The 24,293-nt window shown below is 57.6% G+C and overlaps 1 protein-coding gene across 3 annotated transcripts in view; it reads right to left on the bottom strand.

The window, feature by feature from the left end:
- The window catches only part of INPP5A (inositol polyphosphate-5-phosphatase A), a 162,516-nt gene that overhangs the window by 10,230 nt on the left and 127,993 nt on the right, over positions 1–24,293 (bottom strand). For all 3 annotated transcript variants that reach the window (XM_036264786.1, XM_036264785.1, XM_036264787.1), the window contains exons 9-12: positions 23,420–23,504; positions 10,252–10,347; positions 10,051–10,125; positions 4,651–4,724 (exon numbers count right to left, since the gene is read on the bottom strand). In XM_036264786.1, coding sequence (XP_036120679.1) covers positions 4,651–4,724; positions 10,051–10,125; positions 10,252–10,347; positions 23,420–23,504 — 330 coding nt within the window. The remainder of the gene's footprint in view (positions 1–4,650; positions 4,725–10,050; positions 10,126–10,251; positions 10,348–23,419; positions 23,505–24,293) is intronic.

Below are 24,293 nucleotides of genomic sequence, written 5' to 3'. Positions count from 1 at the left end.
CTGGGTGCAGCGGTGGGGGCCACCTGTCCCTCTGCACAGCCTGGGTACAGTGAGGGAGCTTTTTCTCACTGACGTTTACTTCGAACAACTGACATCATTGGCCAACTCCAGGCGGCAGCTTCCGAGAGCAGGGCTCGTGGACATTGGCCCTGACCGTCTAGCACGTGTGCTCTCCGTGCGGAGCCCACGGAACCCACGGGGCATCGCAGGCCTCCTTTGGCCCGTTCCTAGTGCTGCCGCGAGTGTCTCTGGTGGAGGCACCTGCGGGGGTAGCCCTGGGCCTGTGCAGTGACCTTCTTATTGCTCCAGGTCTAGCAGGGCCCCGCGGCAACTCTGCCTCTTGACCGCCACCCGGCCGCCTGTAGTTGTCCCTAATGAAGGTGCTGCACACGGCTGGGCCTGGACTGAGAAAGACGAGCGTCGAAGGCTCTATAAATGTCTAAGATATCAGCGCCTTTTCTAGCAAAACGACAGACAACATTACGTTATGATCCATTAGGAGTGGCATTCTATTAGTCTGGGGAGAATAGTCACGGGTGGCTTTGCTGGAGAGAACCCCTGGTCACTCTCATAACAAGACCCCTTGTTAATGAAACGTCTCAGGGGACCGTCACAGGTGTGAATGACCAATGCTTGCAGCCACGGGGTGAGTGGGGACAAACGCTCCCATCCTCTGCACCTCTGGCAGTGACATGCCCTGTGCTTGGGGACAGTGTCTCACTCTGTGATGCTGTGGGAGACGCTTGGTGAGCTCACCTCCACCAGGACAGGGACCGAGATGGCTTGGCCAGGTTGAAACGTGTTCACTACTTGAATGACAAGGGCAAAAAGTACCGAAAGATGCCCTGGCCGGTTTGGCTCAGCGGTTAGAGCATTGGCCTGCGAACCAGAGAGACCCGCGTTCAGTTCCCACTAAGGGCACGCACCTCAATTGCAGTTGTCCCCAGCCCTGGTTGGGGTTGTGTGGGTGGCAACCAGTTGATGTGTCTCTCTCACAACGATGCTTCTCTCTCTCTCTTCCTCCCTTTCCCTCCCACTCTATCTGAAGATTTGAAAAGAAAAAAAAAATACTGAAAGGTTCTGAAGACAGGACCATGACTGAAGGAGCAGACGCCCATAGGTCCGTGTAACTGCATTTTGAACAGCTGGAGCCAACACGGCGAGGATGTGTGACAGCGGAGGTGGCCCATGCCCCAGGGCTCAGCCCCCTACCTCCTAGGAAGTGTGGAAGTCTGTCTGTGCAGGGAGCAAACGCCCTGCCACATGGAGGAGGGACCAGGTGACAAGATACAGCCTCAGACACCGGGGGTGCTCCTCCCTAGGAGAGTGGCCTCCCCGAACCCCAGGCCCCAGTGAGGTGGGGTCTCTGTGGTGTTGCTAGGCAGCCGCATGCCCAGCAGTCTGGCAGGGGGATGGAATTCCTGCCTCTGTTTCCGCAGGGTGCCCTGGTGCCCTGGTCAGGACACGCTCAAGTGTGGCCCAGGAAGGAGCCTGTGAAGAGGACTGGGTGCCGATCTTCCTCAGGGTGCTTCCCTGGACCACGTGCTTCTTGGCTCCCACAACTCTCCCGTGGCCACCTCTCCCCATGAAGGTCCAAGATAGCCCTTGTCACTGTCACCAAGCTCTCTCACTCCTGCTCCAAGACAGAGTCCGCGGGGCAGCCAGTCTCAAGTCCCAACCCTGCCATCGTGATAGACTGCTTCATGCTGGAAGCTGTGCACTGAGGACACCCACACCCATGCTACATACCCACCCACACACATGCAGACCCATGCACATCCAGTGTATACACCCACATACACCCATGAGATGTACACACCCATTCACACAACATACACACCCACACACACCCAGACTCAGACCCATGCACTCCACAACATACCCACAAACACCCCCATACCCTCACCCACATGATGCACACACCCAGACTCAAACCCATGCCCACCCAAATATACACACCCATACCTACACACACCCATAGCCACAACACACACACACACCCCCATGTGATGTACATACCCTACTCATCCATACCCACACCCATGCACACACACACAGATGCATACATATGCATACACACATTCACATGTATGCACACCATATACAGAAACTGCACATGTACTCACACAGACCATACACATGCATATACTCCCATGTACATATACATATACATGCACATAGCTACATGCACAGGTACACCTTATGCATACACACATACCCACACCCATGCAGTGCAAACTTACACACACCCATATACAGGCTTGTGTGTATACATACCCAGGCACACATGCACACACAACCCATATCCCCACAACACATGTGTACACACCCATACATACACCCACACCTACATGTGTGCATACACACAACCATGCTTGTATGCACAAACTTTGCACACATGCATGTATACCCACACCATATACATACATTCAAATCCATGCACACACATCCACATACACACATCCATGCATGTGTGAACATCCTGTATACACACAGGCAAATCAATGGACTGCATACACATGTGCACAATGTCCATAACCCACTCACATATATCCTGCACACACACCATACCTCTGCATGTACACACATACCTACACAGGTATACATAACCTATGTGATACCTACATGTGTGCAAGAATGCACATGCAGCTACACAGTGTACACGATTACACCCATGCACACAATCGTTTATATACACATCCCATATATACAACATGCACCCAATATACAGAGCATACATGCACATACTCATGTGCACATCAGCTCCTACTCTTGTACACACACCCCCCACACACCTGAGATCATGTATTTCATGGGGGAGTCAGAGAATACATCTGGGCAGGAACTAATCCTGCAAGTGCCACCCTAGCCATCACCCGGTTACTCCCCAAGCTGTGCTTCTGCTTGAAACAGCTCTACACACCCTACTGGCAACCCACAGGGCCTGTAAATCTATTTGGTGATTGTAGACATAGTTTTAAAAATACAATAGGACCAAACGCAAGGAGGTCTTCAGGTGTGATCTGGGTAGTGGGGGATAAATGACCAGGCAGTGGGGGTGGGGATGACTGGGTAGTGGGATGGATGACAGGGCAGTGGGGGAGGGGGATGACCTCAGGACCTTGCTTGGGTTTGGCACCCGCGCTTGTGCAGTGACTGGGCTGAGAGGTCAACTGTAGTCCTTACTGGAAGCTGGGCCCAAACTCGAAAGCTTACGGCTTAGTTAGGAATATTCTACCTTTCTTCTCCGCACACGTCCATCTCAGAAACCTTCAAATCTGATTTCCAAACCACAGGGAAAATAGCTGCAAACTAAATCGAGTGACCAAGAAGCACCTGCAGGCTGCACCCTGCTCACTGTGGCCGTGGGCTGACCTCTGCTCCCGCCTCGGCCCTGAAAGCTCTCGGCAGGTGGACTCTGCCCGAGGCACCCTATCCTGGGAGCTCAGCAGGGGACACCCAAACATCACCATGCGGAGGCTCTCTGAAGCTCCTCCCACTTGGTACCAAAGCATTCCCTCCTTGTTCTAGCAACAAAAGAGAGCGCAGATGGACGTGTGGGATTTCAGGGGCCGCGAGGTCACAGCTCCCTCCCAGGAAGGCCTGTGCTTCCCTTGCCAGTGGCCAGGGGACAGCCAGCCCTGCACCCTGCTGGGGACTGGCCTGCACTGCCGTGCCTGTGCCCAGCTGACTTTCAAGGCTACAAGGTTGGGGAGAACTTGAGAGGCAGAAGCCAGCGTGGGGCACAGGTGTCCACAGGGTCGTGCCCTGGCCGGCGGTGGCTCCTGGGCCTCCTTTGTCCTCAGTCAGCTCAGCAAAGCCCTGAGGAAGATACCCATGAGTCTATTCAAATAGGGAGAGACATTCCGGATATTTGATCAAACACCCATTGGAAGGGGGAGTCTGAACAAATCCCCAAGAAACGTCTTCAGATTCCAAATGTATCTGGAAGTACCTAGCTCACATTTCACTGTACATTTAAAGCGGCGGCAGAGTGCCAGTCAGCACCCTGGACAGTGGTAGCTGTGACTGGCTCACTTGGGCCTCTGAGACTCTGCCTGAGCAACCTGGCAGCCAGGGCTGAGTGGAACCCACAACCCCTGCTTCTCTGGCTCCCTGACATTCACACCATTGGTCTGGGCACCAACCCTGAGCTCTGAGCACCCGGCCCTCTTGGCCAGAGCCTGGACCCTGAGGTCAGAGGGGCACAGGCCCAGGGCTCGGCCACTTCTGTCCGTTTCTCTGTTGACTCCAGGCCCTTGGGAGGCCCTGGGCATGCAGCTGGTTGAAGGGATGAACAGTCAGCTGGTCGGAGGGACAAACGGTCAGCCGGTCAGAGGGACGAATGGGTGGCTATTGCTGCAGACTGCACTATTCTGTAAGCATCAGAGTGAAGCAGAGCAAAAGCTGATGCGTAAGCCAGAGCCCACCCCAGACCCTGCTGCGGAAGACAGAGCTGCCTCTGACGCCCCAGTGCGCATGCTGGAAGGTGCTATATTTTGCACACTAGAAAATTGCCTTGAAAAAAAGATAGAACCACTCATTGCTCTTGGCTGGTTGCTTTCTTCAGGCCACAGAAGGGCTCAAAGACTGGTTTGCACAGGTGCAAGAGCACCCGAAAGGAAGACGGGGGGGGGGGGTACTCCTTACCTGGGAGGGAACGAGATGTCCAGTTCATACAGTCTGTCCTTAAAGACAGACAGCTCTTTGTCAAATTCTAGGAGCTGAAGAAAGAAACAGAAAAATAAAGTCACTGGTGTGCCTGTCTGGGGCACCACGAGGTCCCAGGGCATGGTGGTCAAGTGGCAGGGGCCTTGTAACTTCTAGGAACATGCCCTGTAGTCTACTGGTCCATGTGCAGGCTGCCCCTCTCCCACTGAGAGTTGCCCCGCCGTGTCCCGAGGTGCCTGTGGGTGCCCAGCAGCCCGCTGGCCATGAGGACATGCTCAGGCTCCAGCTCGTGTGCTGCTGGCGCTGGTCCTGCACTGCCTGTTGCTGAGCAGCCGCCTCGCTCTGCTGACGCGGGTGGGGCAAGCATGGGTGTGGCCTCAGTGGCACCCGCACACTGAGGCAGTGTCCCAAGGAGGGCACACAACTTCCATTTTGCCCTAACTGTTAGAGGTAAGCAGTGTTCATCTCACACAGGAAGCTGATCAAACTGGCCCAAGTTTGCACACCTCACAGAGCAGGGTGCCCCCAGTCTGGCCACACTGGGCTGTGACGAGCCATCACCACACACGCCCTCAGGATGCATTCATTAATCATGTCCCCTCGCAGCTGGGTGGGAGCATGGCCTCATGCAGGGTCTCCCCTCAAAGCCACCTCATCCATCACCCCCGAAGCGTGCGATTGCAGCGCCATGTACACAGTAATTACCCATGTGCCAGGCTGCTACCTGAGCACCGGCAGGCAGCCCTCCCCCACCCCCGCCCGTCCCACCGGTCTCTGGGCTGGGGGAGAGGGAAGCAGAGTGGAAACCCCACGCGAAGGGGCTGGATGTGGCACTCATGCTTTGGGAGGAGTGACCCACAGTTCCTTATGCACAAAGGGGACCATTTCCCACATAGCTGTTGAATTTCAGTCTCTCACACATCCTGGGTGGCTAGAGCCCAGGGTGGGGGGCCTGGACCCTGCAGGACTGCGTGAGGCCACATCTGCTGGTAAGAAGTGGAAACCTCACTGGCTCAATGCTGTCAATGGCCAGGGGACTGGGGCCCTGGGGAGGAAGCAGGGCCAGCACTGGGGCCAGGACTAGGGGCTGGGGTGGGGTGGGGAGGCACAGCGGAGGGGGGGGTGCAGAGTGGCCTGATACCTCTGCAGGGGAGATGCCTGCTTCACCCCTGGGGAGGACTCTGGCTGGGAGTGAGGGAACATCTCGGGACTGAAATGCACCTTCAAGGGGAGATGAGCATGTGGGGTGTGGACCAGTCCCAAGCATAAGTGTGCATCTGTGCTTACAAACATGTTTTCATATGCATGTGTGTACTCAAGACACAATTCACACGTGCACGCGCGCGCACACACACACACACGTGCATGCACACACATGCTCCAATAAGCACAGCCCAGCAGTTTGCCAGGGAAGCCAGCAAACTCTGGGAGAAGCAGCAGGCGAGGCCTGAGGATGAGGCATTTCCTGCCCTGTTTCTAGCTCCACCGAGCATGGTCCCGCAGCCCGCCAGCCCCGCAGTCTGTCTGGGTGGCAGCATTTAGGGATGGAGACACTTGACTCTCACCAATCTTTCACTTGTTAAGGGTATTAAGTAAAAAGAACAGCAAATAAATATCTGGTTTGGAATGAATCAGAATCTTCCAGTTGCTGAAACAGGAGCAGAGCCCGTCTGGGGAGGACTCAGACCTCCAGCGTCTGTCACCATGTGCCCCTGCCTGTCCTGCCCTGCAGCATGACCCACCATACCCCACCTGACCCCAGGTCCCAGTCCAAAACAGATCTGCCTAAGTGCCCAGGGGCCTGTCAACATGGAGCTGTTCTGAAATGCTCCTTCGTTCTGATTCCGCGTGGATGCATTAGGCCTCTGCTGCGTCGGGCTGCCTAGCATGCTGGCAGAGGACAGCACCGACGGCTCTTTGCCCTCCAGGACTTTCCAGCGGGAGGAAGGCAGAGGTTAATCCCACATCCACACAAACAGCTGCAGTCTGAACGCTGCGGCGTTTATAAACCCAGATCCGGGCCATTGGACCCCGAGCCTGGGCGGGGTGAGTGTGGCGCTGGCTTGGCCCGCTGTCTGGCTCTGAAAGGTTGGTAAGACCCTCCCCTGTGGGACCAGCATGCAGATAGTGCCCCGAGTGCCAGGGCCTGGGGAGTCTGTTTGCCCCGTGTGCACACAGACCGCTGCTGGCACCAACAGCGATGTGAGGCGTTTCTGATTAGAAATTATGCTGCATGTCTGTGGAAATGACCATTTGTATTTCTTTGAGATTTTTCACAAACACGATAACCAATTCCGCGTGTATCTTAAACATTCTTCTTGATTACAGAGTGGACAACAGCGCAGGGCGTGTGTGGACAGTGATAAAGCAGCCGGCGGATCATATGTATGTCAGGAGCTATCCCAGCCGTACCGACTCCACTGCTGCCGCGGAGACGCAGCACTGATAAAGAAAAGAGCCGAAAAATCAATGAGCCTTGAGCCGGAGCAGCTGCTAAACACACAGCAAACACCTCCATCCAACGGGCGAGCTCGGTGGAAATCCCCAGGCCGGCCGGGACAGCCCAGGAAAATTTAATCTCTCCAAATCCTCGCCAGGGCACTCCATCCTGCAGCCTGACAGCCACACTTATAATTAATTATACAATTTCGATGGGAATATCGACTAAACAAAGCTATAAATCATAGAAAAAGTCAATAGGCATGGACACATTCAATCATGTCCCGGCCAATGATTACTACTCTTAAAATACAATAATTATTTTCAGGAGCCAGCTTGAATTAAATTTCTGTCAGACGGGTACAAGACCGGTGGTTGATGAAGGATGCGATGGATTTTGGGGCCACGTCCGGCACGGGCACATCCATCCTGCGGATGGTAGTTTGTCCCAGTGGCCATGCTGCCATGTGTCTCGCCGTGGAGGGGAGAGGCTCTCCAACGGCTCGTCACACCATTTATCTTGTCCCCCAGGTGGACCGAGCGGCCTTGCTCCCTGTGTGAATGATGTGAGGCCGACCCCCCGGCCGGCGGAGTGGCCCGGGCAGAACACACACCCGTGAGCCTCCGGGTCCCCGAGCTGACGAGCTGGCAGTCTGGGTCTGCTCAGAGAGACCACGGGACACAGCCCTCGAGGGCCAGCCTCGCGTTCTGTCCCCTCCCACGTGAGGCCCCTGACGCGACACAAGTGTTTGCCGAGAGGAAAACAGTGACTTTGCGTCCACACATCACTCATTCCCGCTTTTGGACCTCCACCGGTCTCCAGTCCACCGCCTCTGGCTGCAGGCCTGGCCCCCCTCAATCGATGGGACCTCCTCGCGCCAGTCTCCTTGCTCCCTCCTGGAACGTGTGCCCCGCCCCGCCCCTGCCCCCACCCCATGTCCACTGTTCTCCCAGGGAAACCTCCACTCCTTTCTCGCCCTGGTGGCCTCAGGGCCCCTGGCTCGAGGCGGTCTCTGGGCTGGGGGCCATCAAAGCCCACCCCTGCCTGGCCTCCAGCTCGGACAGCCACACAGCTGCCCAGGGCCAGGTCAGCACCACAGTCTGAAGGGGCTTCCCCTCCACACGGCACACCCGACCAAGTCCTGTCCCCAACCCTGCCCCCTGGGCTCTCGGGCCCTTGCTGAGGTCACCGGGACACCGCCCTGTGCAGCACAGACAGCAGCTGGACATGGTCCCTGCCCCAGTGAGCCTCCCGTCTGTGTAGGTGGCCGGGCCAGATGTATTTCAGTGTGGGCACTGCAGGGGACACAGGACAGTCAACCTCACCGGGGCCTGAGACTCGTTAAGGAGGCGGGGAACAAACAGCCAGCGCCGAGGGACAGTGCACCGGGGATGCCTGCAGGGAAGCTCGGAGCGTGTGCTGGGGCAGGAGTGACCCGGTGCCCTGACGCCGAGGCTGCCGAGCAGGAGGCGGCCCTGAGGGTTAGCACCCTTGACAAGCCCTGGCCGGGCTCCAGGCTGGGGTGGCTGAGGGGTGGGGTGGAGAGAGATCCAGAAGCTGCTGTGACTTCCAGGAGAGGACACAGGGACCTGGGGGAGGGCTGCATGTGGCCTGAGGCGGCACCAGTGGTTTTGAAGGGACACTGCTGGGAGGTCAGAGAGCTGTCGTCACCTGACTCTCCTCCAACCACGTGGCACATGCGGATCTGAGGAACCCTCCCACACCTGCGGGAAATTGAGGCATGGGTGTAGAGCACCAGAGCACACGACACGGCCTGGTGTGTGAGCGCCCGGGGCGCCCGAGGGAGACACAGGACAGAGACATCGTCTAGAGCTGGAAACCTGAGACCCAGGGGTGACAGGGCCACCTGGGCACCCGGAGCACAGAGCTGAGCAGAAGCAGGGCACCAGGGCACCAGGGCCAGGACCCACGAGGGGTGTGGTCCAGCAGGGTGCTGTCTGAGGCGGGGCCTTACGTCCAAGCACATCCCTGTGCTCTGGGTAAAGGGGTCTTTGCAGGGGGTGACAATGGTCTTGGTGGCACAGCCAGATTGTAGGGGAGGGTGACTGGAACTGAGAACGGGGACAGCATCACAGGCAGCCCCTGATGAGGGGGAGAAGAGCAGACAGGGTAAGGGAGGTGCCTTGCGATGGAAAAGCCCACACAGCCTGGAAGGGCACAGCGCTCCTGGGAGCAGCTGGGATGGTGCTGCTGCCCACAGGTGTCCCCGACCCGCCTCCGTAGCACTGAAGCCCGGGGAGTGGGGGGCGGGGGACCAGAGTGGCTCAGACTAGCTTGGAAGGGCCAATCTGTAAATTCTCAGGACGCCCAGGGGCTGGTTGCTCAGCAACACTGTCACATCAGCTCAGAAGCAGCCCCAGCAGGGCATCTTCACCAGGGAGACAGACCAATGTCACATGTCACCTGTTCATGTGCCAGTTACATAGTTAGGGCACAAAACAGTTGCCCAACACACACCCTAAACAGACGCATTCTATCACAGTATCACAGTACACGGAAACAGCGCAGTCTGCACGGGGCTCTGGGGGGGGCGGTGCTGAGACCGGCTCTGCGCAGGCTCTGCGCAGGCTCTGAGCGGCACGCCCACGCAGTGCTAGGCAACAGGCGGCCTCGCCAGTGCGCATGGGTTTCCTCCCTGTTCCAACAAAGCGCGGGCCTGTGGCCAGAAAGTCTGCGTCTCTCTCACAGGTGAGGGGCTCAATGCCCATGGCCGAGGAAAGTCATGCTGCCCGTTAACAAGACAGAGGAGCAGGTGCCACAGCCTGGGCGGGGGTGCAGACAGGGACACAGCGGAAGGGGCTGTGAGGGCTCAAGCGCTGACCCTGGTCTGTGACAGCGCCCAAGCGTGGTCCTGGCAAAGCAGAGGCCACGGAATGCGTGGGGCGGGGGAAAGGTCACGCGTCCAGAGCAGGACTCACCGCAGTGCCGTTGTCGTCGCGGAAAACCTCCTGGTTGAAGTAGTCGAATAGTTTCTTTTCCAGCTGCAGCATCACCTGCAAAGGCAGGGCCATCAGTGCAGGTGGGGCAGAGCCGGTGCTTGGGCACAGGCCCCAGGCTCCCCGCTCGGGATGGCTGTGGTGGCTGCCGCGTGTCACTCACCCTGAGGGACAAGTTCTCACCTTCCGGTCATTGTCTGATTCTCGGAATATCAGCTTCACGACTTCGTTTGTGTCGGCAGCCCGGACCGTCTGCATTGTGGCCTTTGTGCAGAGAGTCTAGGAAAGACAGAGGAATTTAGTTCCAGGCGAAGGTACTCACAGGCCACTCACTTCAAAGCGGTCAGCCCCTTTCCTGACCTTTGTCCCCAAACTCATCCTTTCTTCAACCCCATTCCACACCCACATGTCCAGGAACCCCAGCGCAGACCCCGGACATTGTGGGGCCATGAGCTGACCAGCAGTGCCTGAAGGCAGACCCGTCCTGGACCAGTGCTGCAGGCCACAGCAGCCCGTGCCCCCCCAACCCCTGCCGGGGTGCTCCTCCGAGCATCTCCACTGAGCTGGCTGGGCTCAGTGAGACAGCCTGAGTGGAGGAAGGGAGGGTGGTGAATTCACAACCAGTCACGGCGCCAGGAGTACACTGCAGTGAGGTCAGCTGCAGAGAGGTCAGCTGCAGGGACAGCTGAACAGGACCCTGAAGGCGACACAGGCCAGAGGTGACCTGAGGAGGACACCAGCCCTGAGGGAGGGGTGGCTGCTGGGCAGCAGAGGGGACAGGGAAGAGTGGGCACTGTCACCCTCCAGGCTACCATCTGATTGGTTAAAAATTGAACTGGGCTTGTTTAGAACATTTTTCTGTCTCAGCCTCTGTGTGTGTGTGCACGCGTGCACACAGATCATGAGAGCCCCTCACCTGCCTGAGGCTCTGAGGGGCCTGAACATGCTGAAGCACAGGGCAGGGTGCTCAGGACACGTGTAACAGAAGTGCAAGGCACGCTCAGAATGACCAAGTGCTGTGGACAGAGCAGGGCTCGAAGGGGCTGGAGCCCCGTGTTACACCTGCGTACAGGATGGGGGAACAGATCACACCCGGGAATGTCTGAGACAAGCAGGCAGGTGTCCAGGAGCAGGTGGGCCTGATGTGGGGGCTCTCGCTGGGTTATGGCTTGCATGTAAATTACACCTCAATAAAGCTGTTTTTCAAAAAAGGGATAGATATGTTTATTTAAAAAAGACCACTGCAACAAAACAACTGATTTTCACCTTTAAAAACACTTTCCTCTGAATGGCCCTGGTGAGGTCCTAGTGCTGAGCAAACCTTCACCCAGGAGAGCGGGAGCCCACGGCAGGTCCTGGGCGCGATCCCACCAGCAGTGTGAACCCTGTCAGCCCCTTCACTGGATGCAGACCCCCCACCAAGGTCACGGGGCGGGGGAGGCAGCTGCCAGCCCCAGAGCACACTCCAGGACAGGCCATTGGCATTCACAGCACAGACCAGCTCAGCGGGTCAAGCCCCGCAAAGTGGCTTTTGGACTCATGTGTCAGGAATCAGTCTGGCGGCTTCAAAGCGAGCGGATTAGAACAAGCCGCGCCATCCGGAGCGGAGCGGCCACCCTGCCCACCCTGTGCTGAGGAGGTCCGCGCCATCCAGATGCTAATGCGCTTAAGTGGCTTAAGAGCTTCGGTGAATGGGGGGCCGGGGCAGCAGAGGCCATTGCCACCCCCGCTGGAGACCCAGGAAGTTCACGGTTCTCCTGAAGGCGTCTGCTGGAAACTTTTAAAAATTGCTTTATCCGGCCACTGGGCGGGCTCCCAAGGGGAACACCTGATTGCAGCCTGGGCGGGCCTCCTCCTACCCCAGCCCCTCATTCACTGGTCTGAAGAAGTGACCAGGCCAGCCAGACGCCGCCCGCCTTCCGTCCAGCTGCCCACCCACGTGGAGACGCACAGGCCAGCCTTTCCGGCTCACCTTTTCCGGAAGGGATTTTACTCTTTTGAAGGGAGAAAAAGTACCCAAATGCGGTCTTTACAGGGCCATGTAGGGTTCACTGGCAGCACTGGCATCCACACAGGGCACAGGCCAGGCTGCCCAGGGCTCGGCTCCCTGCACAGGGAGCGTCTGCTTCTTCTCCAGGGATTAAGGGCCCAGGGTCACCGACTGTCACTTGCTATGTGGATGACAACATCCCTGCTTCTTCTCCACGTGGATGACTAGGGACGGGTGCGGCGGGCCTGTGCCCGCCCGGACATGCTGTGGTCAGGGCTTTCGGAGACTCAAGCAGCTTCACGGCCCGTCCGTTTGCACGGAGCTGCCCTCAGTCAGAGGTCACGTGTGCAGCCGGCCCCACTCCTCCCAGGAGCTCAGTCTGTCCCATCACCCCACTTGACCGTCACAGACACTTCCACCAAGTCCAAATGCTACTGAGGGCAGAGTCTCAGGGACCCTAAAGGCCCAGCATCTGGAACCTGCTCTGTACCCTCGTCCCAGACAGAGCCGACGTCCAGGGAGGGTCACGGATGGAAGGAAGCGCAGCTTGAGTGACACCTGTGCGCCTGCGTGACTGACCCCCGGGGACCAAGACTCAGCCTCCCAGAAAGCAAACTGGTCCTCGTCTACCTCCACCTGGGCCTTCTGCACAAAGCCTGGTGGGGACGCGGTGGGCTTCGGAGCTCAGGACAAGGTGCCTCCTTCAGACAGCGTGTTCTCAGCTCAGTGCCATAGATTTGCTGTGTTTGTAGAGATCACATCAAACAAAAACACATAAACATAAATTTAAAACTGTCAGCAACAGGAACCAGGTCAGGCAGCTTGAAACACAGAGCGAGAGGCATGCGCTTGGCAACATTTCCTCGTCTTCGCTGCTCAGCTTCTACGTGGTAACGAACAGCCGCCGCGATCGTCCCTGCGCACCCACTGCGAGCGCAGCCGCTTCACCACCGCAGCTCCGTTTGCCGTTACCAGCAGCCGCCGAGCTCCAGGCCCAGTTATGACGGTGATTTCAGAGCGTGCCCACCAGACACCTACCACACACACCAGGGCCGGCTGGGCAGCGGGTGCGTCCCTGTGTTCCTAGGGGTGGGGGGTGGGTAGCTAGTGGGGGGAGTTTCGGGTGGAGGGCCCAGCGTGGGCAAAGTCCTGATGGGCAGTGTGAGAGCTGGGGAGCAGTGGAGCGAAGCAGGGGTAGGGGTGGGTGCACAGGGCCAGGAACTGGGGGCGGGTGGGGTGGGGTGGGGGAAGCAATGTGCACAGTGGATAGGTCAGGGACATGCTGGGGACTTGGCCCACCTCGTGGAACCCCGGTGCACGGGCTTTGTGTGCCCTGCCCCGGGGCTCAGGACCCCGCCCGGGGCCCGGGGCTTCTTTCCTCAGGGGCACAAAGAAGGAGAAAGCGCTTCCATTTTACGCCTCCCCACCCCGAGAAAACACAGGAAGTGATATATATGTCGCCAGCATAGTTTGAATTAAAAATCCTGTTTAGTTGAACATGAGCAGCTAGTCTTGCCTCTGTCCACAAGGCCCTGCGTGGACTGGGGATACGCGTTTCCCTCTCTACCTGGAGTCAGGACGTCCTGACCTGTGAGCCCGCAGGGGTCTAGGGCTCCCTCAGGCCCTGGTACAGGTTCCAGGGTCACTGAGGCTGTGGAGCAGGGAGGAGGAGTTGGGACCCAGCGGGGCCAAGTCAGGGCTGAGCTGGGTCACCAGTCGCTGGAGGTTGCCCACCTGCCCTCCACGGGCACCTAGCCACGTTCCACGACACCTCCTTCTCAGAGCCTCGTGCTCACTGTGAAGGATTACTGAGCAGGCAGGGCAGACACCGAGCCGACGTGACTGCAGAGAGGGAAGCTGGGATACGGGGGCTGCAGCGTCAATGGAAAGGTTCAGAAACAACATGCTGAGAAAGCGCCAACTCCCTAATTATTATTGGTGGCTGATAAGTTCTGTTCCTGTTTTGTTGTTTGCTTGCTTGTTTTTTGACACGGACAAGACCACTGTGAGTCGATGGAGCCAAGGACTCCCTCTGAGAGGGGCCCATCTATTAGGGAGGCCCCAGGCCTGACCCCAAGCCACAGGTGCCGGGACACTCAGCGGACAGTCCACATGTCTGGCCTTCTGGAGACATCTGGAGAAGCGGGAGTGCGGGGGCACGCAGGTTCCCAGGTCCAGTGTGAAAGTGGGCAAAGCCACCTGCCCGGGATCAAAAGGCCCCAGAAAACGCTGTTCTCCCTCCTGGCGCCCAGAACCCGTCGGGGAGCAGTGGGGACATGCAGGCCCTTACACAGTGCATCACTGTGGCCTCCTGTCCTTGCCCCTGCCCCTCCCCCACACCCCAGGGGGAAGGGACCCCTGACACAGGACTTGGACCTCGCAGGCCTGCACATGGGTGAGTCTGGCCCGGACCAGCATGTTGGGGTGCTGAGCAGGGCCATCGCCTTGGGTTGCCCACCACTGTTGTGGCCACACAAAGAGGGGGCGAGCTTGAATCCTGACTTTGGTCAGCGATGAAAACCACCCTGGCCGGAGGTGTGCAGACTGTTTAAGGCACAGTGAACACCCCGCTGTGCCCGGCCTGGAGCCCCGACGACACTGCGCTCCTGGCCTGTCCCCCAGCTCCACACCCAGGCAGCTGCTGCAGGAAGTGTGCTATCGCGTTCTACAGGAATTAGACCACTGCTAAGAGAATTAGACTTTTCTCATTTTCAAGTTGAGAGCGAAAGAAAATGACGCTGAGCCGCAGGCTTCTGCCTGGACACGCCCGCAGTCGCACACTGGCTGGCCCACAAAATACAGGAGCAAGAGACCCACAGTCCCAGCCGTGGGGCAGCACTGCGCCCCACCCAGGGCGCCCTACCCCCGTGCTCCGCCTGGCCGCAGGGCTGGGCTGGCTGGTGGGTGGGCTCACAGGCACATCCCACCGCCTCTCACGCCGTCCCTCTCAACGTGACCCTGCTCCAGGGCTTTCATCCCCTGACAGCCTCTCGCAGGGAACACGCAGGCCCTCTGATAGCATGAAATCGGGAACAAAGGCGAGGGAACAGAGGGAGGCCGTGGCCGGCCGGCCCAGTGCTCATTTCAGCCACCAACAGATGTTCACAGGACTGACTCCGGAGAAGCTGAAAGGAAAAGCGTGTAAAAGAAATGGGCCTTAAAACAATGTCTCCAGCAGCTCTAAACAAAGGGGCCGAGGTGAGATCAGCCCGAGGATGAATCCGAGGATGTCCCCTTGGATTCCAGACACGGGATGAAGACATGGGGGCTTTGACAACAGGGTTCTGAGCGCCGGAACAGCAACGAGGCCGCCCCTCTGCCTGGTCCTGTGCTTCTCAGCCCTGCTTGTTGAAATCTGTGCAATCATCTCTGAGACTCTTGTAAAATAATGACACCCGAAGGACAGCAACACCACGCTCGGGAAGCCACGGTGTGGCGGCCTGTGGCCAGCCGACATCTGGCTGTTCAGGGGCAGGATCTCAGATGGAGAACTCAGACGGGTCCTGCTGCCCAGGTAGGCATCCACCTCCTTCCACTGGCACAGAGCGGAGAGCTGGGCACTGAGGAGCGTGTGCCCTTCCGAGAAGGTCGGGTTCTGCTGTCTAAGGAGATGCAGCCACCGCCGGGCTCACAGGCGGCTGGATGAACTGGGAGCACGCAGCCTTCTCGGGCGGGGCCCCGGAGCTCTGTTCACTCACAGGGGACTTTGCTGTGGTTCCATCCACCAGGAACTGACATGGGTAACAGAAGATGCCCTCTCATTTGTCTCTGCTCTCTCCGAACGCCATCGGCCCATTAGCCCTAATTAACAGAACGGCGCTTACGGATGCAGCTCCCACACACCCACCAGGGAGGCTGCTACCTCCTGGGAGCAGGGCTTGTCCACCGAAGACCCCTGCTGGGCCGACATCGCTCCCACCGGAACACCCTTTCCGTGGGCTTCACCTGGAGCCCAGCAGTGCCCACGCTCAGGGGACAGACGCTGTAGGTGGGCGCCATAGCAGCATTAGCTATTGGGTTAAAAAAGCAATTACTGAACCAGCCTCGTGCTTCCAGGGTCCCGTTTCGAGGACACGCGCGCTTTCTCTGTGCTGTGTGTCCAGTGGGAACCCGAGGCAACAGCTCGCTCGGCGGGCCCCAGGTGGGCTGCTCTCCCAGCAGAGTGTGGGCCCTGCACCGCCGCCCCCTTCTCTAGGCCTGCGTCCTGGGGTTTCTCCTCCCCTGCCAGTGACCACTGGGAGGAGAATTCGGCAAACTGCGGGGAAAACGCTTCGCTTAGGTGCCAGCCAAGCAAAGGCACGTCTGTAAAACTCAGCACTGTTCTGTTGTTTTTGTTATCCTGTTATTTTTGGTTAAATTCTAGCCATAAAAATGTCTACAGGTAAAAAGGGCTGCCTATAAACATTCCAGCCAACACCTCAGAGGACTTCTAAAAGGTGGTTTACAAAACAAGACCCAAGACTGCCCATAGCTTCACCCTAAAACACACTAACGGAAAATCACTAACTTTTAAATTTTAAGTTTTCAACGGACTCTAGAAGAGAAACACAGTCTTTTATGCTACGAATAATTCTCTCAGGAACGCTGAACATGAGCGTAAACGTGTCCTGCTGTGTCGTGTAGTCAGGTCAACAGAGTGTTCTGCTGCCCGGGTCCTGTGTCAGTCCCAGCCAGGTCGTGACCTTCTCCCGGAGTCAAGGGGTTAAAAGTTGCACCTTAGACTCCCCGGAGCCTGCCAATGCGGAGGTTCTATGCTTTCATGCTGGGCACTGCCAAGTGGGCTCAGAATTAAAACATCAAGTCTGACGGACAGACAGACATCCTCATCCCCTGGGTTTCTGTCTGAGTTCTAGGAACACAAGACAAACATTATTGGCCCTGGTGACTATTCCTTGGTCACCTAATGTCCTCAGATGTTATTTCAAGTCTTAAACATATTCAAAGAGCAGACAGGAGAACAATCATCAAATCACTCAGCCGATGGCTCTGGAACAGAACCAGTTAAAACTCGTCGTGGCCACGGGAGACTTGTGGACCCAAGGGAGAGCACGCAGACAAGAGAATGCCGTTGAATTCTCTGCACCCCAAAAAGTAAGTGCTCAGCAGACACACGGCCTCTGCGACTGAGGGGAGTCTGGTGCGCCTGGAGGTGAAGGGTCATGCCCCAGGGACGTCTCTGCTGAGCAGGCCCCTGGGGGTCGCCAAGAGGAAAGCGGCCAACACTGAAACCAGCAAGGACAACACAGGTGCCACTCAGCCTGTGATGGGAATGCCATGACCCCAAATGAACTCTGGCCAAGCAGCAGCCCTCTTTCCTAGCACGCACAGGCACACACGTGTACACGCACATGTGCACACACAGGCACGAACACACGCACAGCTTCTGAGAAACCAGAGGGAGACGTGGCTGCAGGCAAGGGGGGCCCCAGTAGAGCACGGCACCAGGACGATTTCCTCAGTTTTCGGGATCAGGGTGATCTGCCCGATACAGACAAGGACCATCCTGGGAGGGACCTGAGGACCAGGAGTGAGCGGGGGAGCCGGCCTGTAGGGTCTCGGCCTTCGCCCTGTGGACTGGCACTGCTGCCACTCTGGCTTCCCAGAAGGCCCTTCTGCTGAGCACCTTTCCCAAGATTGTCCTGGAACCCCTGGGAGACCTCTAAATTGCGGAGGAAAGTTCTGAGGGCCCAAAGCGCTGACATCACTGGGACCGAGGGGCGGGGACGAGGGCCGCTGTGCCGAGCTGCTGGTGAGCTGGTGGCAGTTCATGAAAAGGCGCTGTCACGGGGGTTATGTCAGCAGCGGAGGCGCCTTCTTCCTCTTTGTTTATATTGTCCACTGTTCGTCCAGAACAACAACTGGCCATAAAGACCCTTTCATCTCCTCCTCCGCTGGCTCCCACCGGCTCCCACAGCTTGGTGACACGGGCAGCACCCACACCAGCGCCCCTGGAGGCCCAACCGGCGCTGAGCAGGAAGCGGAGTGCCCTTCTGAGGCTTCGTCCAGCAGGTGCTGGGTGCACCCCGCTGGTGACACGGGCAGCACCCACACCAGCGCCCCTGGAGGCCCAACCGGCGCTGAGCAGGAAGCGGAGTGCCCTTCTCAGGCTTCGTCCAGCAGGTGCTGGGTGCACCCCGCTGGCCCAGGACCAGCTCCCGGCACAGGCGCTGCCGTGTGAGGGCCCACAGTTGGGCCCCAGCAGGGGTACCTGCCGCACTCTGGTTTGGCCTCTTGAGGACATCCCCGGCCTTCCAGTGACACACCTGGGCTCAGATCTGGGGGGAGGGCGTGTGCAGGAGGCGCAGACCTGCGCGGGCAGCCGCAGACGGGGGCCTTGGAGTGCCTGCCACCAGGCCTGACACAGGAGATCTGCTCTGAGTCCTGAAGTCCCCGTGGGGCTGTGCTAACCCTGAGGGCAGGCAGAAAGCAGGACCTAGCAAAACACCCAGAAAAGCATGTTCAAGATCAGCGAGCACAGAACTAATTAAGATTCAGAAAATTCAGTTCCTGTAACAGAAGGGAGGAGGGGAAGCCACAAACACTTTGTCTTTTCTCTTCCTTTTCTATAATTAGAATAATTATTCTGACATCAATCTACTAGTTGGATATACTGACCAATGTTTATAAAGAAAACTTTCTGGATGAAAATCCTCTAATAAAAACCCAGATGGTCATCATAATTAAGTTAAAATTATACTTCAGTTTAAGTTAATTGTCACAGGCCCCATATCAAACAGAGCAAATAAAGGTCTCTTTAGAACAGATATTCAAAAATAAATTAAATGATGTATATTAATAAATCTAGTTTTAAACCAAAACTCTTTTTAAAAACCAAGCAAACAACCTGAGAAGTATGGCTTGGCTGATGCACTGGCTCAAGGTCCTCCAGCAGCCCTGACCTCGTCCATTGGAACAATTACAGTGTCGCAGGCCACAGACAGCAGTGCCCAGAGCTGGAGGGAAGCTGCTCAGCACACAGGCTGGGCCCTGCACGGTCGGCCCTTCCACACGGCTCCCAGTTAAGGAAAAAGCTTCACGACTACTAACATTTGCCGAAGACGGTAAAACAGGTTGGCTGTCACGTTTAAACCAGGGCATTCGGGAAGTTGGGTGGCACATCCCTGTCCCTTGTCTTGTGGATGGCAAACTGCCCGGACCTCCTGGGCTCCCGACACCCACCACTCACTGATGCAGCACTGGCTGAAGAACCGACGCCCCTGGGGGCTTCTGCAGGGCTGAGTTAGGCTGCCAAGCACATCCCAACCAAGGAGTGGCAAAGTCACACCCTACACACATACGTGGGGCCAGCAACACAGCTACTGCCCTGCCCACAGGGCCCCCAACAGGAGCTGGCCTGGCCCTTGCCCACTGTATCACTCGGCTGAGGGGTCCTGGGTGCAGAGACGCGGCTGGTGTTTAGTTCAACAAGGTGACCGGAAACTGGATGCAAGCTAGCATTTCATGTGGTGCTCTGCCTGTGCCCAGCCGACGTCAGCCAGGATGGCAGTGGTCCAATTGGGGCAGTTCTCAGAGTGCTGACCAGGGGCGACGCCCTTTTCTGCTGAGTGGGAGGCACTGTGACATCTACAGTACGTTCCTCAGCCTCATCTAGGGTCCCAGGGTCAGTGCTGGGCCCTCAGCTACCTGGCACTGCCTGGCACCCCTCCTGCAAGCGTGAGCCTCCTGGATGATCGCTGCTTTGAAGTCAGCTCCTCACAGGACCTGTTTCTCAACAGGCCCACCTGGTACCTGGACACGTGTGCCTGTCAGTAACTGGCTTTTGACAATGGCCGCTAGCCTCCCAAGACACATCCGTCACCATCGCTATTGGGCGGTGGTGGGCGCTCGGCTGGGCCACGAGGAGACAGGAGCGCCTGGCACTGCTGTCACTCTTTGTCACTGTGGCCAGCTGAGCGCACCAGCTGCCAACTGTCATCGCGCAAGGCATGAAACATACCCTCAGAGCCATCCCGCCAGCAGGGCTGAGTGGAGGCCGCATTATTAATTAGTTCCATGACGTGCAGCCCCTTAGGCGGCACATGACAATCGTGTTTAATTTGTGTATGTTTTAATTATGGCTTAGGTGGCGCCAAACGCGGTCACAGCATCATCTTCTCAGCTCTGCTCTGCACGCGTGTTTGTATTAATTTGCATCTGAAATGCGAAGCCGCTGCTTCCTGGGGGACAGTCTTCCCTGCGCACACAGCGCCTCTTTCCCAGGCAGGTGCTGGCCAAGCCTGCGGGGACCACAACCTTTCCTCACCACAAATGACCGCACGTTTCCTCCTTGGGCCGTGAAGCTCCAGGGCCTGAATGTCCCCTCCCGGAGCCCGTCCTGCTCCAGCCCTGGGGGACAACCACTGCCTCTGACTCACGGCTGCCTGGATCCAGCCCACTGGCCTCTCTTGCTCTAAAGATGGACGGAATTAACCCCATAAACTGTGCCAGCCAGCAGCCAGTGCCCAGGACCAGGAAGCTCCACTTGCCACCCCAGGTGGGGTCAGCAAGGAGACCAAAGTCAAGCCATGGCTCCAGAAACGTGACGTCGCCCTTCCTTCTCAAAGGGAAGTCGTCTGCCACCTCCAGATAAAGCAGTGATGCCGCATCTCCATCCTGATAGCGCCCTCAGGCCTTCGTACCACGGTCGGCGCCAGCATTGGCTGGAGCGTGTGCGGGCCCCCGTCAGGCTGCCCTGGGCGACCGGAACATAACTTGAGGGTGACCACCAGAGCTGAGCACAGACTTCCACAAGAACACAGGGGTGGGTGGGGGCCACATGGCCTTCGCCTGTCCCCAGGACCTGGTCTGCAGGCACTAAATGTGGGTGTCCAAAGAGGGTGCCCCAAGAGGGGTCACTGCTGTGGGTGGTCTGCCTGCCCACCCAGTAGGAGAAGGAACAGTGCCAGGCAGAGGCCTAGGTTGGTGGTGGCACTGAAGATCAGAGATCCCCTGGTGGGGTGGGACCGTGGGCTTGCGGCCATACCCCCAGGATGGCAGGGCGGGGGGCGAGGTGCTCCAGGTGAGCCCTGGCTCCCAGCTGCTCTGAGTCTGGGCCGGAGGATCTGCATCTCTAATGCGCTGCTGGGCCCCCAGCACAGCTCATCAGACACTTAACCTGGGAGGAAGTGGACGGTAAGGGAAGTGTATGTCAGGCCAATGGGAAGTGCAGCCCTGAAGTTGGGGACTACGGTGCTCGGCCACCAACCAGGCCCTAAATCTGTCGTCACTGAACCGGATCCCTGCACATGGCTGCATTTCCTGGGAGAAAGGACACAGGGTGCACATTGGGCTTGAGGGAGATGAGTCTGGGGACCCACAGAAGCACGTGTAATTTATTAACAGGCTGCGGCCCCCCAGGAATGCACCTCCCCTGGAGCACATGGGCTTCCTGTAGTCCTGCCCACATGTCCACGAGGCAAGAAAACAGGAACCTGACTGCTCAGACGAGTCCCCCAACCCTGCTGGTAACCCAGGCTCTCCTGCCCGCAGTCCCTGCTGCCCAAGGTGCCTCACACCCTCCACGGCTGGTGCCCAGCTCAGCATCCCGCACGGGAACCAGAGCCGGGCTGTGTGCACACCTGTGACAATTCTGACCTCAGGAGGGAGCACTGCCCTTTCTGTGATATTTGTTCTATCGGGAAGAAAAGGTGGCCTATGAAACTCCCCTGACCTTTCCTGACACACAATCTGCTGGGCAGCCGACTGCTCAGCCGCCGTCTTTCAGACTCCTCCGTGCTTTTCCGAGAGGAGACCCTCTGGGTGAGCGGAGGACGGTTCTAAGCAGAGCAGGCACACTGGTCCCAAGTGCCAGCCAGAAATGACCATGCCCGGGACTCGAGGTTCCCTAAAGTGCAGCTGACAGCCCCTGGCGGCCTAGGATGGATGGAGACGGCGCCTTCGTCAAGGCCTCTGTCACTGCCTGGGCCCGGCTCCGTGGGTCCGAAGGGTGTCAGATTCTGGGCAAACACCAGCATGGCAGGTGCTGCTCCTGGGTTTCCTGGAGGTGCAGGGCCTGCGGGGCTCTGATTGGGGTCCTGATACCTGACTGATTAGCTCTTCAACTTCAAAATGAGGGAAGAAAACTCAGCAGACCCGGGGAAAGATTCTGCATCCCCCATGGAACTCACCTGTCTACCTGAGGACACCCCGAGGTCTAGAGGTCCTGCCCCACCCTCGTGGGCTGCCCCTCAATGTCAGGGAGACGTTTGCACATGTATGTGTGGTCGGTGAACATTCACACATGTATGTGTGAGGCTGGCTTGGCGAGGTGCTGCCAGCTTAATTAAATTATAAAAGGATTTCAACACCACATTACTCACTTCTGTCACCAAGGGGAGATATGGGATGACCAAAGCCTGCTCGGTCTGTCTTTAAGAAATAATTTTCTACCGAGGACGGAAGATTAATGTGCGGCGATATTTGTAATGAGACTACCAATGGGAAGATAATAACTCGGAGGGACGACCACTTTTCATACTGTTGTTCCCACTGTGGTTGGCACACGCGCACCTTGGAGTCTGCCAGGCGTGGGCCCGAGCCCTCAGGAGGCCGCCTGGTGCACGGTGGCCCGGCTTCCCTGACACTGGTGCGGCGCAGGCACAGGCTCAAGGTGGCGGAGTCTCCCCGCTGCTGCTGCCTGGAGAGCTGACACCAGGACTGCGGCCATGAGAGCCCTGCCCCCATCCCAGCGCCCCTGCTGCGACCTCGTCAGAGCGCGGCCCGTGCCTGGCCACTGCCGTGCTTCCTGGCCAAGGAGGTGACATGCCAAGGTCACACCGCTGGGACATGGCAGCTACACTGAGCTCTGCCTTCCAACCTTGATGCCATGCGCTAATTGCCAGGCTGAGAGTTTCCATCTGAACTTGTTCCTCAGTGGAGACATCGCTCCAGGGGCCCAATGGGACCCCAGACCCAGCCCTGTGGATGCACCCAGGAGACTCACATGGCCTCCGCGTTCCCAAAGATGAAGTGATGTCGATGGTTTATTGAAGGAAACAGAATAACCACTTTGTAGACATGTGCGACGAGGAAGGAGAAGCAGAGACACAGGTGCTGAGAGGCTGGCTCCCAGAGCTGATTTCTTGTCTTTTCAGTAGTTGACAACTTTAGTTGTCAGAACAGAGCATGTCCTGGCCCTCAGCAGCGGCTGACTATGACTGCAGAAGTCTGAGGGACCCCATTCACCTGATTCCAAGAACGGCCCCCTTTCTCATAAATACACGTCTTTATTAGGAATTTGTGCTGTGAACATAACCAGTGGGAGTGACGACACTGAACTTGCCCGTAAGGGACAACACGTCTCCGCTGCCTTCCTAACACCACTGAACACGCGTGGGCTCCAGACGGGACCGGGGTGCTTACCTCCACCACGGACTTGGAATCCAGTCGGAAGTTGAAGTCACCAAAGACAAAGTAGGACACTTTCTCGAATCGCTGGTCAATGATTCTAGGAGAGAAGGAGACAGGGTAGTGGGCGTTTGTGCCGACTGGCTGCCGCAGCCATGCTCCCGCCACACATTTCATACAGTCGCCCGTGGAAGGCAGAGGTGCACCCCAACACTTAGCAAAGTGACCTAGCCACATGTCCACCTCCAGGGAAGCTGGTGTGGTAGTGTGTACAGGGACCTGCAATGGCAGAGCCAGTTCAAACTGGTTCCGTCCTGTTTCCAACAAGACCTGGAACCAGCGTACCCCACTTACTGTGGGTAACACTGTGAACCCTTAACTGCCTCCTCAAGGAGTCACAGGCTGGGACGCCCTGGAACCCGAGTGCCTGGACCCTTTCAGGTCCGCTGTCCAGGAAGATCTGGTGCTGAAGCCCCTTTAACCCGTCCCGACGCTGGCTGGGGAGCCAGGTTTGAGCCCCTCCTATATCCTTGCTGGAGAAACTTGCACATGAAAGCTCTTTCTTTTCTCGGCAGCCGGCGCCATGGTGTTGGCGCCTACGCTGTACTCAGGGAGCCCTCACTCAGTAACCGAACATGGGATGGCTGGTGGTGGCCGGAGGGAGCCATGAGGGCGAGACGGCCCCCAGGGACCCAGGCGGGGAGGGATGCCTGGACTTGCCTGAAAGTGTTTACATATTATTCCCATTTGGATTTTTCAAAGTTATAAGGCGGCAGCAACTTTATCTTTTTAAGCTAGGTACTGCCTGGCTTGAAAACCTTTCCCTACTAAGTCAATCACAGTGTGTTCATAAAGATTTTCCACTGGAAAGCAAGCCCATGACAAGTGT

Source organism: Molossus molossus, unplaced genomic scaffold, assembly GCF_014108415.1.
Source record: "Molossus molossus isolate mMolMol1 unplaced genomic scaffold, mMolMol1.p scaffold_m16_p_17, whole genome shotgun sequence".
In the NCBI taxonomy this organism is placed as follows: domain Eukaryota; kingdom Metazoa; phylum Chordata; class Mammalia; order Chiroptera; family Molossidae; genus Molossus; species Molossus molossus.
This window is presented reverse-complemented; position numbering and strand designations above follow the sequence as displayed.